This window comes from Heterodontus francisci, chromosome 2 (assembly GCF_036365525.1).
Source record: "Heterodontus francisci isolate sHetFra1 chromosome 2, sHetFra1.hap1, whole genome shotgun sequence".
Taxonomy (NCBI): Eukaryota; Metazoa; Chordata; class Chondrichthyes; order Heterodontiformes; family Heterodontidae; genus Heterodontus; species Heterodontus francisci.
The window spans coordinates 57,393,486-57,411,711 of record NC_090372.1 but is presented as its reverse complement, the minus strand read 5'-3'; the positions used below and the strand labels follow the sequence as shown (position 1 = coordinate 57,411,711).

At 42.7% G+C, this 18,226-nt stretch overlaps 1 protein-coding gene across 3 annotated transcripts in view; it reads left to right on the top strand.

Annotated features, from left to right (window-relative positions):
- Nucleotides 1-320: 320 nt before the first annotated feature.
- The window catches only part of LOC137384471 (inactive ubiquitin thioesterase OTULINL-like), a 74,270-nt gene continuing 56,364 nt past the window's right edge, over nucleotides 321-18,226 (top strand). For all 3 annotated transcript variants that reach the window (XM_068058614.1, XM_068058606.1, XM_068058595.1), the window contains exon 1: nucleotides 321-420. In XM_068058614.1, coding sequence (XP_067914715.1) covers nucleotides 375-420 — 46 coding nt within the window. In that variant the 5' untranslated portion in view covers nucleotides 321-374. The remainder of the gene's footprint in view (nucleotides 421-18,226) is intronic.

Here is an 18,226-nt window from a genome sequence, read left to right as displayed (position 1 = left end):
ACAAGTATAAACATGCCTTGTCTTATTCCACAACACCCACATTAAAGTACAGATTTGACCAAGACGCCTTTGGGTTTCCTACATTCTCTCTGAGCGCATGAATAAAAACCCTGCTCTTTATTGGTGCTAGCAGCGTTGCTGTGTCTTGCTTTAGTTCCCATTTCTGCTCTTGTTGGGTTACACACTAACCTCCAGCTCAAACCCTGACCACCAGGCTGGTCCATTGAGCTGTCAATCTTAACTCAGATCCTCATTGGTTCATCACGTTTCCTCAGCGTAAGGTTGATTGGTTGTGTGAGCTGTCCGTCAGAATACGGTAGTTGCTCAAAGTGAAAGTTGCAGGAGCGACAAACTGAGAAGTGAGCTACAACAGGATGGGAGCTTTCCTCTCCAATCATAACATCAATTCTACTATGTCAGGTAAATGTTGCATCTCCGTTCATTGTTTGGAAAAGCCTTGTTAGTCAGCCTTGTAAGCTTTCGCCTGGCTGTGTGAAGGAGGATTCCGCAACCTTGGCGTCCCTGGGAAATGCTTTGAAGGGGAACACGCCTCTCTTGTGTATTTGGTTATTTGCTTTTGGGGTTTCGTGCATTTGCTTATTTGCAACAGATGATAAGCAGCATTTAGATTCACGGAGCGTGTGGTGTCCAGTGATGGTGGACGCGATATTCAGTGAATAAATGGGGTGCAAGAACGAAGAGTTAAGGTGAGTAGGTTATAGAGGAGAGAAAGGTATCCAGTGAGTGAGTGGATGTAATCCAGTAAATCGCTAGTAAGTGGATGGGCAGTAGCCGATCATTAAATATGAGCTTTTTTTATTGGGAATATTATAATTTATTCAAATGAACTCAGCCAAGCATTTTTAACACTTTACTTAGATTCTTTATAGGTTATTGACTCTTTTCAAACATATTTTTGAGTAATCTAACTTAGATGCTTTATTTTCTTGCTGATGTTCTATTCCTTTCATTAAGTTTTGACTTTTTATGGTTTTGCAGATACCCTAAGTGGTTTTTATCATTATGAGGTTGATCCCTTCAAAACCTCTCTCCTCCCAGTTTCCATAATCATCTTCAGTACGACAGCCTCACTAACTCCATTCTCACTGCTCCTCTGCATCTGATCCCTTAAACAAATCAAGACAATGTCTACCTGTTCAAGTGGATGTTAAAGATTCTATGGCACTTTGGCTGACATCCCACATTCTACATTCTGTGAACTTGAGGTCATCTAAAACTCAGCAGCCTGTTGTCCTTACTCGCACCAAGTCCTGTTATCTATCGTTGACTTACATTGGTTCCCGGTCAAGCGATGCCTTGATTTTAAAATTCTCATCCTTGTTTTGAAATCCCTCTATGTCCTCACCCTTCCCTATCTCTGTAGTCTCCTCCAGCCCAACAACCCTCTGAGATATTTACTCTCATCTTATTCTGGCCTGTTGAGCATCTGTGAATTTAGTCACTCAACCATTGTTGGCCTTGCCTTCAGCTGCCTAGGCCCTCAGTTCTGGAATTCCCTCCCTAAACATCTCTTGCTGCTTTTAATATGTTCCTTAAAACCTACCCTAATATTGCCTATGTGTCTGTATCAAATTTTGCCTTATAACACTCCTGTGAATTGCCTTGGGATGTTTTATTGCATTAAAGGTGCTATATAAATATAAGTTGTTCAAAGAGAAGGGCAGTTTTTCCAGTGTCTTAGTCAATGTTTATCCTTGCTGTGTTTGCTTACTTTACATCTCAAAAGTATTCATTGGTTGTAAAGAGCTTTAGGACAATAAATGATGCTGTATAAATACAGCTTTATTTGTTAACCATATCTCTTCCTTTCTCAACTCTCCTCTCAAACCACCTTCCTCCACTATTGCTCACCTCACCTGCAACCCTCCATTGAGTTCCCCAAAACATCCACCAAAGATTGGTGGTGAGAAGTCAGAGGCCCTTGCCCTGAACTAGTTTCCAACATCCTAAATTCCCCTACCCTCTGTTCCCATTTTCCTCAAAGGCTTTATTTACTTTCAAAATTAGGCTTGTGTTTTTTTTTAAAGAGAAAGTAACTTGAATGAATCTGCCTTTTTCTCTCTTCCCCATCTCCTATGTAATACAGGTGTAAGGTCTTACATCAATCTTTTCTCACTGTCAACAAAAATATAGCTGCAGATAATCATTTGGAGTTACAAAATGCAACTGCTATTTTTTCAATTGATCTGTGCTTATCTTTAAGAGTGACATATATATGAAAATTGGGCTACTTTTTAAATGATAGTGAGTGGAGACACAATACACAATAAACGGGAGGATATTGAGAGGGGTAGAAGAAGTGAGAGACCTTGGAGTGTATGTCCACAGGCCCCTGAAGGTGACAGGACAGGTAGATAGAGTGGTGAAGAAGGCATCTGGAATGCTTTCTTTTATTTGCCAAGTTCTAGAATACAAAAGCAAGGATGTAATGCTGGAACTGTATAAAACGCTGGTAGGCCACAGCTGGAGTATTGCGTACAGTTCTGGTCACTACATTACAGAAGGACATAATTGCTCTGGGCAGAATACAGAGGAGATTCACAAGAATGTTGCCAGGGCTTGAAAGTTGCAGCTATGAGGAAAGATTGGATAGGCTAGGGTTGTTTTCCTTAGAATAGAGGAGGCTGAGGGGTGACTTAATCGAGGTGTACAAAATTATGAGGGGCCTAGACAGAGTAGACAGGAAGTACCAGTTTCCCCTAGCGGAGAGGTCAATAACCAGGGGGCAAAGATTTAAGGTGATTGGTAGAAGGATTAGAGGGGACCTGAGGAAAAACTTTTTCACCCAGAGGGTGGTGGGTGTCTGGAATTCACTACCAGGAGCGGTGGTGGAGGCAGGAACTCTCAATTTTTTAAAAAGGTACCTGGATGTGCACCTGAAGTGCTGTAACCTGCAAGGGTACGGACCAGGTGCTGGAAGGTGGGATTAGATTGGGTGGCTAGTTTTTCGGCTGGCACAGACACGATGGGCTGAATGGCCTCCTTCTGTGCCGTAATCTTTCTATGGCTCTATTTCTATGGAGACAGGCCTGGTAGTAAAAGAAAGATTATTACAGTCCTGATTGCTAAATGACAATACTGCTAAGTTTTGTTAAAATTGCTGTGATATAGCCCTTTATCATAATGGGATACAATTGTGTTATAAGCACTTGGGACATTTCAAATATTTTTTAATAGTGGTCAAATGGAATAGTGTAGGTCAGATGGTTTCACAGGTCGGCGCAACATCGAGGGCCGAAGGGCCTGTACTGCGCTGTAATATTCTATGTAAATGTATATTAGTGTTGATAAATCTATTTAAATGTACAGTTATTTGTTTAAAGTTGCATTATGTCCTGCATATAAATGCTGTATGAGTTGATTGGGATACTTTAATTTATTACTGATTATTTGAGTCATGTACAATAATTTATATAAGCAAGTAAAACAAGACTTTTTACATTCTTTCGTGGGGTTGAGAGAGACTGTCGTGCTTAATAAACCTGGGCAGTATTTGTTTTTGGATAGAATTGCATTCACTGATAATACTTCATTTTAAGTTATGTATTACTGTTGTAACCTCTATTTTAAATATGGAGGATTGGATTGGAAATAAAGCACAGTAGCCAATGACCTGTGCTCATTAGCTCCTTTTTAATATAGCAAAGTGACCCAAGGCACTTCAATGGGAATGGACAACAAACAGGAGTTACAGGGTTGACATATGGTGCTGTTAATGAGGTAAGTGTTGGAAGTGGAAGAGAGGCATAGTACACCATACAGCAATCTCGTACTGCTGTGAAAGTGCTTCTGCTTTTCTAAATTTTTTTTGAGGATTCATATTTGAAAATCATGGGCATTGGTTTACTTGGGAAAACTGAGAAGACTCCATGGATGATTTTTTACAAGGGTCACTGAGAGGTCTTGTTTGAAAAAAAACTTTACCGAATGTCACATGCCTTAAGCTCAATAAACAATAGAAACTTTGGTGACTTGGGGGAGATGTTTACAGAGAAGTGACATGTCATGATTTAGTGGTCAGGAGGTTCTGATTTGCTGTTTGGGGTTTCGCTTCTGAGGTATTGTTTTGATTGAGTTGGGGTGTGGACTGTGTTGAAAAGCAGTTGGAGATCAACCTGCCAAGGGAGAAACACCCAGATTATCTTTCCTGCACCTCTCTAGGAGACCTAGGGAAATCCAGTGTGTCAGCTGCTCTTTCTCTACCTCTTTGTAAAACCTGCGAATCCAGAGTGGGATAACTAAAACCCCTGATGTGCCACATTTCTCCTAGAAAGCCTACCAGACTACTTCTCGACATCTCTAGAATGAACTGCTCCAGGAAAGATCCCAGTTATCCATCTCCATATACCCTGAGGCCAGACCAAAAGGGAACAACTGACATCCTAACATATCTTCTCTTCTTTTGCTTCAGGAATTAGCAAGTATTTAATAAAAGTATTCTTTTTCTTTTTATTTGTAAAAGCTCTGCAGAGAAAATCTCTTTATTTTTCTGTTAACCTGTGCGTGTGTGTGTGTGTGTACGCACACATGCGCGCATGTGAAGGGCTAAGGTAAAAAGGGAACTTTCATATTTCAATCTATGTGTTAATGCTTTGCTTCGTTACTGGTTAAGTCTTGGTTTATAATAAACTGATAATTTTGTTGCTTATTAAAGAAACCTGGTTGGTGTATTTTATTCTGGGATAAAGAGTAGAGTATATGATTGACTGACTGTATTGGTAACTGGGTAAATATTTAAATACATGTTGTGACCTGTGGAGAAGTAGAACTAGAAAAGACAGTGCACTCCTCCCACCTCAGTAGTAACAATACTAAGAAACAAAGACAAAGTTTAGATTAGATTAGAGATACAGCACTGAAACAGGCCCTTCGGCCCACCGAGTCTGTGCCGACCATCAACCACCCATTTATACTAATCCTACACTAATCCCATATTCCTACCAAACATCCCCACCTGTCCCTATATTTCCCTACCACCTACCTATACTAGTGACAATTTATAATGGCCAATTTACCTATCAACCTGCAAGTCTTTTGGCTTGTGGGAGGAAACCGGAGCACCCGGAGAAAACCCACGCAGACACAGGGAGAACTTGCAAACTCCACACAGGCAGTACCCAGAATCGAACTGTGAGGCTGCAGTGCTAACCACTGCGCCACTGTGCCGCCCTCTGGGTTGTATCTGGGTTGTTTTTGCGATAGAGTAGTATACTGGCACCTGTGAAGTTATTACAGCCTGTGGTGCCTTTCTTACACTTTTTCTCTACCCAAGCAGAAGGTATGGGATAATTTTTACAATAGAAAATGATACCTGATGATTGATCAGCATTAATTCATATATGCTGCTTCCCCCATATCTCTTAACTAAAACAAGGCTACAAATGATAGAACCTCGGGCAGGTGATGTTCATATGCCCAAAGATTATTCTGTCCAAATTATGAGTCTTTGTTGGCTTCTTTGCCAACCCCTCTCTTTTGATAAACTGTTTGTCACGTATCCATGTCTGTTCTCAGACATGAGTACCTGTTAAAGCATTGTCTTCGCCAAGGCCATGCTTGCATATACATGCTTATTTCTTGCTCGGAAGATGACATTAGTCTTGTACAGCTGTCATTTTCTCAAGCATCAGAAAAGGTTTAAAAAATATATTATGCTACCAGGCCAAAGCATAATTCAAATTACCTTTTGAATTTGATTATGATAGAGAGGTTTAGGAATTATTGACTGCAAGACCATGAGGGCTGAAGCTACTGCCACCAATGACAAAGTGGGAGGACAGGGAAGAAGAAACAGTAGGCTAGAGAATGTAAGTCAGGATGTAAAGCTGAAGAATGTTGCTATGCTAAAGTGCATTTTGGCCCTGGAAGGTTTTGTAAAACTATACGTTCTGAAAATATTTACAGGCTTTTTTTTTTACCCTTCCCCTCCACATCTTCAGTTATGATTTTCGTTTGCATCATTTTATTTGGGGGAAAAAAAGAAAAGAAAGACAGACTTGCATTGATCTAGTGCTTTTCACGACCACTGTTCACCCTCAAAGTAGCAAGTGAAGTACTTCTTGAAGTGTCTTTTCTTGTGCAGTGCCTCGGGATTGAGGATGACTTGCTTCCACTCCGGTTCAGTGGGTTCTGAGATGGCTGGTAAGTCTGATCTGCAGACTCTGCCACATGAAGGGCAGGTGGTGCTTGATGGGACAGGTAGATGAATAGTTTGGAGGTTTGTGAGCTCTCTCCATTTTCTCAACATTGTCTCCGCATGTTCCCGACCAAGTCCCTCCATGTGTATGGTGCCTTCCTGAATGAGCTTTCTCCACCTAGGATGATCACGAGCCAGAGACTCCCACAAGTCAATGGGGATGTTTGATCTCTTCAGGAATGCTTTGAGGACATCTCTAAAGCATTTTTACTGATCTCCTGGGAGTCTCCTGCCACAACCAAGTTCTGGGCAGAGCAGCTGCTTCGGGAGTCTGGCGTTAGGCATGCGAATGACATGTCCTGCCCAATGGAGCTGGTTTTGGATGCTGGGCAGGTTGGTTTGGGAGAGGACACTGCTGTTGGACTGCCTCTCTTACCACTGGATTTGGAGGATCATGCGGAGGCACCTCTGATGGTACTTTTTACAGTTCTTTGAGATGCCTGCTGTAGGTTGTCCAAGTCTCTGAAGCATATAGAAGTGCAGGGATCACTGTTGCCTGGTAAACCAGGATCTTAGTCTCGGGTTTGAGATCCTAATCCTCAAATACTCTTTCTCAGCCAGCCAAAAGCTGAGTTGGCACATTGGAGACAATGATGAACCTCGTCGTTTATGTCTGCCTTCGCCTAAAGGAGGCTCCTAAGATATGGAAAATGGTCCACATTTTCCAGGAACTCACTATTGATCTTGTTTGACGGGGAGCGGGCGGGGGGAGGTGTTGTGCTGTGGGAGCTAGTTGGAAGAGGACTTTCGTTTTCTGAGTGTTAAGTGAAAGACCCATTTTCTCATGCTTCGGAGAAGGAGTCAACAATGATCTGAAGTTTGGTTTCAGAGTGAGCGCACGTGCAAGCATTATCTGCATACTGAAGCTCGACTACTCAGATTGGACTGATTTTGTTTTTGGGTTGAAGGTGGCGTAGGTTAAACAGTTTCCCGTCTGTTCTGTAGATTATCTCCACATTCATTCGGAAGTTAGAACTGATTAGGAAACAGTGATTATGAAGAAAGCTATGCATTTCACAACACTATCGACAAGGCATGCTGAGACAGTGAACCATGAACTGTATTCTTCACTGATTGGCAGCTTAACAGACAAATTCAAACAAAAGTTTGCGGATTTCAGGAAACACTATGGTGAACTGAAGTTGTTCGCAGATCCATTTGGAACTGATGCCACTGACGCTCCTGACATGTTCCAACTGGAACTATTGAGCTCCAAAATGGCAGTGACATGAAGAGAGCTTTCATGGAGCATGACCTTCTTACATTTTATAGTCGATATGTTCCAGCAGTGTCTTACCCAAATGTGGGTAGTTTGCTGGAGGCGAGGTGCAGCATTGCAGCAAGGAAAATGGAGAAGAGGTTTGGTGCAATGACAGAGCCTTGCTTGAATCTGGTCTTGACTGAGATAGGGTTTGTAGTCTGTAGTAATGTAAGAAACATAGCAGCCAATTTGTGCTCAGCAACACCCACAAACAGCAATGTGATAATGACTAGATAATCTCTTTTTTGTGATGTTGATTGAGAGCTAAATAATGGCCAGGCCATCAGGGATAACTCCTCTGCTCTTCTTTGAAATAGTGCCATGGATTCTTTTACATCAGGGTTGTCCAACCTTGTCTGGTGAGGGGCCACATTCCAATTTTTGCTCGGCCTATGGGGCTGGTGAGCAAGTTTTGAAAGATAAAGATAAAATTTATCTTACTAATAAAAGCAACAACAAATGTGCATTTTTGTAAAGAAACTTAAATTGAACAAACTAATTAACTTACTTTCACACCATGATGTTGAACACTGATTTAGTGAGATGCCTGGCATTGTTTTTGCTTGCACAGGTCTTCCCGCACACTTGATGTAGCGATGCGGAGCATTCCAGAAAGATGTCCATCTGTCAGGAGTGACCTTGATCTTGTTTTGATGCTTTTCATTATTGAAATAAGCTGCTCGCAGCAATATGTGCTGCCAAACAGTGCAATGAATCGAAGGGCATGTTTGGATACATTTGGGTAAGACACTGCTGGAACATATTGATTATAAAATGTAAGAAGGTCATGTTCCATCAAAGCTCTCTTCATGTCACTGTCATTTAGGACCTCAATTAGTTCCAGTTGGAACATGTCAGGAGCGTCAGTGGCTTCAATTCCAAATGGATCTGCGAACAACTTCAGTTCACCACAGCGTTTCCTGAAATCCACAAACCTTTGTTTGAATTCATTCGTTAAGCTGCCGATCAGTGCAGAATATATTTCATGGTTCACTGTCTCAGCATGCCTTGTCGATTAGTGTTGTGACGTGCATAGCCTTCTTCATAATCAACTGTTTCTGAATCAGTTCTAACTTCTGAATGAATGCTTGGAAATGCTCATACAGTTTGTGGACAAATTGATCTTTTCCTTGCAGTTTCACATTCAAGTCTGCAAGAAACCTGGTGATGTCAGTAGCAACACCAAGTCATTCAACCACTCATCATTGTCCATGAAGCTTACATCTTTTCCTTTGCTTGTCATGAAGGTTCTTATTTCTTCATGCAGCCACCAGAATCTCGCTAGCGTGGCCGCCCTGCTGAGCCAGCCAACGTGGCTGAAATAAATGACATCATTATGGCCTGATCCTACCTCTGCAAGAAAGGCTTGAAACTGTCTGTGATTGAGCCCCTTGGAGCTTATGAAATTGACTGTAGAAATAACCTTTTCCTTCACATGTTTCATCTCCAGGGTCTTTGCAAACAGCTGTTCTTGTTGAAAAGATGCAGAACGGGTTTCCTATTGTTATGAAGTTGGATGGAAAGCCTGCCGATGAAATTAATGAGACTCTGCTTGGGAGTTGAGTGGTGGTTAAAATAGCCTGGGTCTCAAATCTTCTGCAGTAGGCGAGTTTTGTACTTGCTCCGCATGGAGTTAAAATCAGGGTAAAGTTTCTGAATTTTATTCAAACCCACACAGCACGCCAACACAATTAAACTACAAGCTACATAGTTGCATAACACTTATTTTTAGCATGGAAAACAGTTCTTAGAAACTCAGAGAGAAAACATTTTCACTTTCCTTCGAAATTCGCAAATCGATTTGGGCTTCTTGATCAGTTTAGATTTCATGGTATGACTTTCTTTCTTTTGGGCCTCCTTATCTCGAGAGACAATGGATACGCGCCTGGAGGTGGTCAGTGGTTTGTGAAGCAGCGCCTGGAGTGGCTATAAAGGCCAATTCTGGAGTGACAGGCTCTTCCACAGGTGCTGCAGAGAAATTTGTTTGTTGGGGCTGTTGCACAGTTGGCTCTCCCCTTGCGCCTCTGTCTTTTTTCCTGCCAACTACTAAGTCTCTTCGACTCGCCACAATTTAGCCCTGTCTTTATGGCTGCCCGCCAGCTCTGGCGAATGCTGGCAACTGACTCCCACGACTTGTGATCAATGTCACACGATTTCATGTCGCGTTTGCAGACGTCTTTATAACGGAGACATGGACGGCCGGTGGGTCTGATACCAGTGGCGAGCTCGCTGTACAATGTGTCTTTGGGGATCCTGCCATCTTCCATGCGGCTCACATGGCCAAGCCATCTCAAGCGCCGCTGACTCAGTAGTGTGTATAAGCTGGGGGTGTTGGCCGCTTCAAGGACTTCTGTGTTGGAGATATAGTCCTGCCACCTGATGCCAGGCTAGGGAAAGGAAAAATATACAGGCACAAGAAAGTTTCCAAATACACATTTGGATTTTTTTTCCCTCCCAGGTGAGAGATGCCCCTGTCATTAGGATGACACCTTACTTTTTCCACTCAGCATCATAGGTCAAAATACAGGTCTAATGCAGCGTGGACCATGCTTTACTCTGGTCTATAAGGGTACCCTTCAACAACAATAAATATATAGTACCTTTTAACATAATAAAACATCACAAAGTGCTTCACAGGAGCATTATAAAACAAAACATGACACTGAGCCACAAAAGGAGATATCAGATTAGATGACCAAAAGCTTGTTCAAAGAGGTAAGTTTTAAGGAGTGTCTTAAAGGAGGAAAGCGAGGTAGAGAGGCAGAGAAGGAGTGTGGGGAGCGTATTCCAGAGCTTAGGGCCTAGACAACTGAAGACATGGCTACCAGTGTTAGAGTAATTAAAATCAGGGATGCACAACTGGAGTATTGTCCAGTTCTGGTCACCACACTTTAGGAAGGATGTGAGGGCCCTTGAGAGGATGCAGAATGGTTGCACGCATGAGGGATTTTAGCTGCAGAGTTAGGTTAGAGAAGCTGGGATTGTTCTCCTTGCAGCAAAGGAGATTAAAGGGAGATTTGATGGAGGTGTACAAGATTCTGACAGGTTTAGATGAGGTAGACAAAGAAAAGCTGTTCCTATTATCTGTTGATACAAGGACTAGGGGACACAGATTTAAGGTTTTGGGCAAAAGATACAGGGGGGATGTGAGGAAGAACATTTTTACACAGCGAGTAGTAACGACCTGGAACTAACAGCCTATGAGGGTGGTGGAAATGAAGATGATGAATTATTTCAAAAGGAAATTGGAAGGGCAGTTGAGGGAAATAAACTTGCAGAGCTACGGGTAGAGCCAGTGAATGGGACTGATTTGATTGCTCTGCAGAGAACTGGCATGGACTCGTTAGGCCGAATGGCCTCCTTCTGTGCTGTTACGACTCTATGAACTCTATGAATCTTGAGGCCAAAATTAGAGGAGCACAGATATTTTAGAGGGTTGTGGGGCTGGAGGAGATTACAGAGATAGAGAGGGGTGAGGCCATGGAGGGATTTGAAAACAAGGATGAGAATTGTAAAATCAAGACCTTGCTTGACCAGGAGCCAACGTAGGTCAGTGAGCACAAGGGCGATTGGTGAATGGGACTTTGTATAAGCTAAGACGCGGGCAGCAGAGTTTTGGATGACCTCAAGTTTACAGAGACTGTTATGTGGGAGAACTGATGGGAGTGTATTGGAATAGTCAGATCTAGAGGTAATGAAGGCTTGATGAGCGGATGAGCTGAGACAGGGGTGAAGTCAGGCAATGTTACAGAGGTGGTCTTAGTGATGGCATGAATGAGGTCACAAGTTCATCTTGGGGTCAAATGTACCAAGGTTGCAAACAGACTGGCTTAATCACAGACTTTTGCCAGGGAGAGGAATGGAGTCGGTGGTTATGGAACGGAGTTTACAGTAGAGACCGAAAACAATGCCTTCAGTGTTCCCAATATTTAATTGGAGGAAATTTTTGCTTATCCGGTACTGCATGTTGGATAAGCAGTCTGATTTCGCAACAGTGGAGGAGTCAAGGGAAGTGGTGGTGAGGTAGAGCTGAGTGTCGTCAGCATACATGTGAAAAATAATGCTGTGTTTTTTGAGTGCCCTGTGAGCAGCGGGAAACAGCAGGAGTGGAGAAGGGCTAGCTGCTGCTGCTACTGCCAGTCTGTAGGTTCAGATCTGGCGTTCGGAAAGAAAAATCGAAGTGTGACGTCACAGGAAAGTAGGTAGGTGATTCGCTGGTGAGTATTTTCTAGTTATCTTATCTAAACTAGGGAATAAACTGGTGTGTCTTTTTTTTAAGGTAAGGTTTATTACTACTAGTAAGGTGTATTAAGTATTAGGGTTTATCAGCATTGGTAAAGTTTATTTGTATTGGTAAAGGTTTATTAGCAGTAGCAAGGTTATTAACTAACAGATAGAGAAATGGTAGGGCTGCTGCAACCTCTAGAGTGCACATCTTCTGCAATGTGGGAACTCCAGGATACTTCTCGTATCCTGGATAACCATATGTGCAGGAAATGTTATCATTTGCAGCAGCCTGAGCTCCGTGTTTTGGAACTTGAGCAGCAGCTGGCGTCACTGCAGTGCATCTGTGATGATGAGAGCTTTGTGGATAACATGTTTATAGATGTGGTCACCCCACAGCTTAAGAGTATGCAAGGAGAAGGAATGGGTGACTGTCAGACAGTCAAGAAGAAACAAGCAGGTAGTGCAGAAGACCCCTGAATGCATCTCACTCTGCAACTGGTATTGAGTTCTGAATACTGAAGAAAGTGTGGTTCCTCTGGGGAGTGCAGCCATGGCACCACGGCTGGCTCTGCTGCACAGAGAGGGCACAAGCAATACAGGAAGACCGATAGTGTTAGGAAATTTGATAGTCGGAGAACAGACAGGCATTTCTATTGCCATAGATGTGAATCCAGGATGGTGTGTTGCCTCCCTGGTGCCAGGGTCAAGGATGTCACTGAATGGCTGCAGAGCACCCTGAGGGGAGAGGGTGAACAGCCAGCAATCGTGGTCCACATTCATATCATTGACTTAGATCGGAAAAGGGATGTGGTCCTGCAGAAAGAGTTCAGTGAACTAGATAAGAAATTAGCAAGCAGGACCTCAAAAGTAGTGATCGCTGGATTACTCCCAGTACCATGTGAAAATGAGTATAGAAATAGGAGGCTGGTGAAGATGAATGCAGGAGGGAGGGCTTTAGATTTCTGGGACACAGGGACCAGTTCTGGTGAAGGTGGGACCTGCACAGGCCGGACGGGTTGCACCAGAACAGAACTGGGATAAATTTCCTTGCAGGGCGATTTGTTAGTGCTATTGGGGAGGTTTTAAACTAACTCGACAGGGGTGTGGGAACCAGGTGGAAATATCAGAGAGGAATACCAAGTTGCGTAGAATACTGGGAGAGATAGATAGCACGAGAGTAGGGAATAGTAAGTTATTAGGTGGGGGCAGAGTTAGGGAGAAAGTAATAAAGTCTAAATCAGGGTTAATGTGCATGTATGTGAATGCATAGAGTGTGGTTAATAAGATTGGTGAGTTACAAACGCAGATTGACATGCGGAAATATGATTTTGTGGCTATAACAGAGACCTGGCTCAACGAAGGGTAGGAACATAGGAGCAGGCCATTCAGCCCATGGAGCCTGCCCTGTCATTCAATATGATCATGGCTGATCATCCACTTCAATGCCTTTTTGCCACACTATTCTCATATCTCCTTATGTCATTTGTATTTAGAAATTTGTCAATCTCTGCTTTAAACATACTCAATGACTGAGCTTCCACAGCCCTCTGGAGTAGAGAATTCCAAAGATTCACAACCCTCTGAGTAAAGACATTTTTCCTCATCTCTGTCCTAAGTGGCTTCCCCCTTATTTTGAAATTGTGTCTCCTGGTTCTAGACTCCCCAACCGGGGGAAACATCTTTGCTGCATCTACACTGTCTATTCCTTTAAGTATTTTATAAGTTGTAAATATTCCTGGATACAAGGTGTTCAGGAAAGATAGAAAAGGGCAAAAAGGGGGAGGGGTGGCAATATTGATTTGAGGAGAGCATTGCAGTGCTAGAAAAAGAGGATGTCCCAGAGGGGTCGAGGACAATCTATTTGGCTAGAGCTAAGGAACAAAAAAGGTACAGTTACGTTGCTTGGTGTTATCTATAGGTCACTAACTAGCGGGAAGGATGCAGGGGAACAAATTTGCAAGAAATTAGAGATGTGCAAAAATTATAGGTTAGTTATAATGGGGAACTTTAATTATCCAAATATAGACTGGGATAATTGTAGTGTAAAGGGCGGTGAGCGGCAAGCGTTCCTAGAGTGTTATTAGGAAAATTTTCTACAGCAGTATGTTTCTAGTCCAACAAGAAAGGAGGCACTGCTAAACCTAGTTCTTGGGAATGAGGTGGGCCGAGTGGATAAATTATCAGTAGGAGAACATTTAAGGGACCGTGATCATTGTCTCCTAAGGTTTAGGGTGACTATGGAAAAGGACAACTAATGATCCAGAGTAAGAAGAATTAGCTGGGGGAAAGCCAACTTCAGTGGGATAAGATCAGATCTGGGACGAATAAATTGGAGTCAAAGGTTGGCAGGAAAAATGATAGCTGAACAATGGGCTACTTTCAAAGAAGAGAAACTTCAGGCGCAGTCAAGGTATGTCCCCTCAAAGGGGAAAGGTAGGATAAAAATAATCCAGAGCTCCCTCGATGACAAAAGAGATAGAGATTAAGATAAAGAAGAAAAAGTGTGCTTATGACAGATGTCAGGTAGAAAATACTATTGAGAACCAGGCTGAATGTAGAAGGTTCAGAGGGAAGTGAAAAAGCAAATAAGAGAAGCAAAGAGAGAGCATGAAAAGAGACTGGAAGTTAAATAAAAGGCAATCCCAAAGTTTTCTATAGACATGTAAATAGTAAAAGGGTGGTAAAAGGAGGAATGGGGCTGATTAGGGACTAAAAAGGGGATTTGCTCATGGAGGCAGAGGGCATAGCTAAGGCATTAAATGAATACTTTACATCTGCCTTTACTAAAGAAGAAGATGCAACCCAGGCAATGGTAAAAGAGGAGGTAAGTCAGACACTAGAAGTGTTTACAGTTGATAAGGAGGAGGTATTGGATAGGCTGTCAGTACTTAAAATAGATAAGGCACTTTATCTTCCGACCAAAATGTATCACTTCACATTTCTCCATGTTGAACTTCATCTGCCACATGTCTGCCCATTCCACCGACTTGTTTATGTCCTTTGAAGTTCTACTCTATCCTCCTCACAGTTCACAATGCTTCCAAGTTTTGTACCATCCGCAAACTTTGAAATTGTGCCCTCTGCACCAAGGTCTAGGTCATTTATATATATCAGGAAAGCCAAGGGTCCGGATGAGATGCGTCCAAGGATACTGAGGGAAGTGAGAGTGGAAATTGCGGAGGCACTGGTCATAATTTTTCAGTCTTCCTTAGACTCGAGGGTGATGCCAGAGGACTGGAGAATTGCAAACGTTACACCCATGTTCAAAAAAGAGTGTAAAGATAAGTACAGCAACTACAGGCCAGTCAATTTAACTTTGGTGGGGAAAATTCTAGAAAGAATAATTCGGGACAAAATTAATAGTCACATGGATAAATTAATTAAAGTTAATTAAAGAAAGGCGGCTTGGATTTCTTAAGGGAAAATCATGTTTTATTAACTTGCTGGAATTTTTTGAGGAGGTATCAGAGAGTGTTGATGAGGGCAATGCAGTTGATGTGGTTTACATGGACTTCCAAAAGGCATTTGATACAGTGCCACACAACAGAGTTGTGAGCAAAGTTATAGCTCATGGAATAAATGGGTCAGTAGCAATATCGATACAAAATTGGCTGAGTGACAAGAAACAAAGAGTAGTGGTTAATGGATGTTTTTTGGGCTGGCGGATGGTTTTGTAGTGGAGATCCCCAGGGGTCACTGTTGGGACCTTTGCCTTTCCTGATGTATATTAATGACCTAGACCTTGGTGTACAGGGCACAATTTCAAAATTTGCGGATGGTACGAAACTTGGAAGCATTGTGAACTGTGAGGAGGATAGTGTAGAACTTCAAAATTGGAATGGGCAGACAGGTGGCAGATGAAGTTCAACGTGGAGAAATGTGAAGTGATACATTTTGGTAGGAAGAACATGGAGCAACAATGTAAAATAAAGGGTGCATAAGCAGAGGGACCTGGGTGGAGATGTGTGTAAGTCATTGAAGGTGGCAGGACAGGTTGAGAGAGCAGTTAATAAAGCATACAGTATCCTGGGTTTCATTAATAGCGGCATAGAGTACAAGAGCAAGCAAGTTAAGTTGAACTTGTATATAACACTAGATTGGCCTCAGCTGGAGTATTGCGTCCAGTTCTGGTTGCTGCGTTTTAGGAAGGATGTGAAGTTGTAGGAGAGAGTACAGAAAAGATTCACGAGAATGGTTCCAAGGATGAGGAATTTCAGTTATGAAGATAGATTGGAGAAGTTAGGACTGTTTTCCTTGGAGAAGTGAAGGCTGAGAGGAGAGTTGGTGGATGTGTTCAAAATCATGAGGTGTCTGGACAAAGTAGACAGGGAGAAACTGTTCCCACTCGGGAAAGGATCAAGAATGATTTAAAGTAATTGGTAAAAGAAGCAAAAGTGACATGAGGAAAATCTTTTTCACACAGCAAGTGGTTAAGGTCTGGAATGCACTGCCTGAGAGTGTTGTGGAGGCAGGTTCAATTCAATATTCAAAAGGGAATTAGACAGCTATATGAAAAGTGTGCAGGGCTATGGGGAGAAGGCGGGGGAATGGTACTAGGTGAAATGCTGATTTGGAGAGCCGGTGCGGACATGGTGGGCCAAATGGCTTCCTTCTGTGCTGTAACAATTCTCTGATTCTGTGACTTTTGTGATTCTGCATGATGTCGCAGAGAGGTAGCATGTAGATGAGAAATAGGAGGGGGCCAAGAATAGATCCTTGGAGGACACCAGAGGTAACAGTGTGGGAGCAGAAAGAGGAACTATTGCAAGCGATTAACTGGCTACCATTAGATAGATAAGAATCAAACTAAGTGAGAGCCATCCCACCCAGCTGGATGACAGTGAAGAGGCATTCCTTAGACAAATAATACTGCTCCAATGCAATTTTATTTGTATTTCCTATCTTTATTTTCTTACTGAATAAAATGTCATTCTATTTAGAGCTATATAAGTTATTAATGTTTGCCTATAGACTTGCACCCAATTGGAACTGCATTGACATTATCCCAAACTTGTTGATATTCCAGACACATTTTCCATGAACTCTTGGAACCTGCAAAGAGAGGAGCTGTCATCTCATCCCACGCATTTGGATTGCATTTGAGTCCCGTTGCTAAAACTAATGCAATGCAGCATGTATCCCCCACTTTATGACAGTGTTTTCATAAGAATTTGAATCTTGATAATTAAGAAGATTCTTTCATCTTTGAGTCTTCACAGTACTTATACAGAGAAATAAAACCCAGTTCTATTAGTAAAAGCAAAATACTGCGGATGCTGGAAATCTGAAATAAAAACAAGAAATACTCGAACCACTCAGCAGGTCTGGCAGCATCTGTAGAAAGAGAAGCAGAGTTAATGTTTCGGGTCCTTCTTCGGAACTAGCAAATATTAGAAATGTCAAAGGTTATAAGCAAGTAATCCGGGGGTGGGGCAAGAGATAACAAAGGAGAAGGTGTAGATTGGCCAAGGCCACAGAGCTGACCAAAAGGTCATGGAGCAAAGGCAAACAATATGTTAATGGTGTGTGAAAGACAAAGCATTAGTACAGATAGGGTGTTAACGGACTGGAGATTGAACAGCAGCACGTACAAACATTAAAAAAAAACAATGGGTAAGCAAACTGAACAAACTAAGATGAAATGAAATAAACAAAAAAAAATTGTAAAAAAAGAAAAAATAACTAAAAATAAAAGTAAAATGGGGGGCCCGTCATGCTCTGAAATTATTGAACTTAATGTTCAGTCCGGCAGGCTGTAGTGTGCCTGATCGGTAAATGAGATGCTTTTCCTCGAGCTTCCGTTGATGTTCACTGGAACACTGCACCAAGCCCAGGATAGAGATGTGAGCACGAGAGCAGAGGGGGAGTGTTGAAATGGCAAGCAACCGGAAGCTCAGGGTCCTGCTTGCGGACTGAGCGGAGGTGTTCCGCAAAGCGGTCACCCAGTCTGCGTTTGGTTTCCCCAATGTAGAGGGGACCACATTGTGAGCAGCGAATACAGTATACTACATTGAAAGAAGTACAGGTAAATCACTGCTTCACCTGAAAGGAGTGTTTGGGGCCTGGGATAGTGAGGAGAGAGGAGGTAAATGGGCAGGTATTACACCTCCTGCAATTGCAGGGGAAGGTGCCATGAGACGGGGACGAGGTGGTGGGGGTAATAGAGGAGTGGACCAGGGTGTCGCGGAGGCAACGATCCCTTCGGAATGCTGACGGGAAGGGAGGGGAAGATGCATTTGGTAGTGGACATGGTAAGTGGTAGAGGTCATGGGTTTGGAAGGTGCTGTCGAAGAGACCGTGGTGAGTTGCTGCAGTGCATCTTGTAGATAGTACACACTGCTGCCACTGTGCATCGGTGGTGAAGGGAGTGAATACAAAGAACAAAGAAAATTACAGCACAGGAACAGGCCCTTCGGCCCTCCAAGCCTGCGCCTATCCAGATCCTCTATCTAAACATGTCGCCTATTTTCTAAGGGTCTGTATCTCTTTTCTTCCTGCCCATTCATGTATCTGTCTAGATA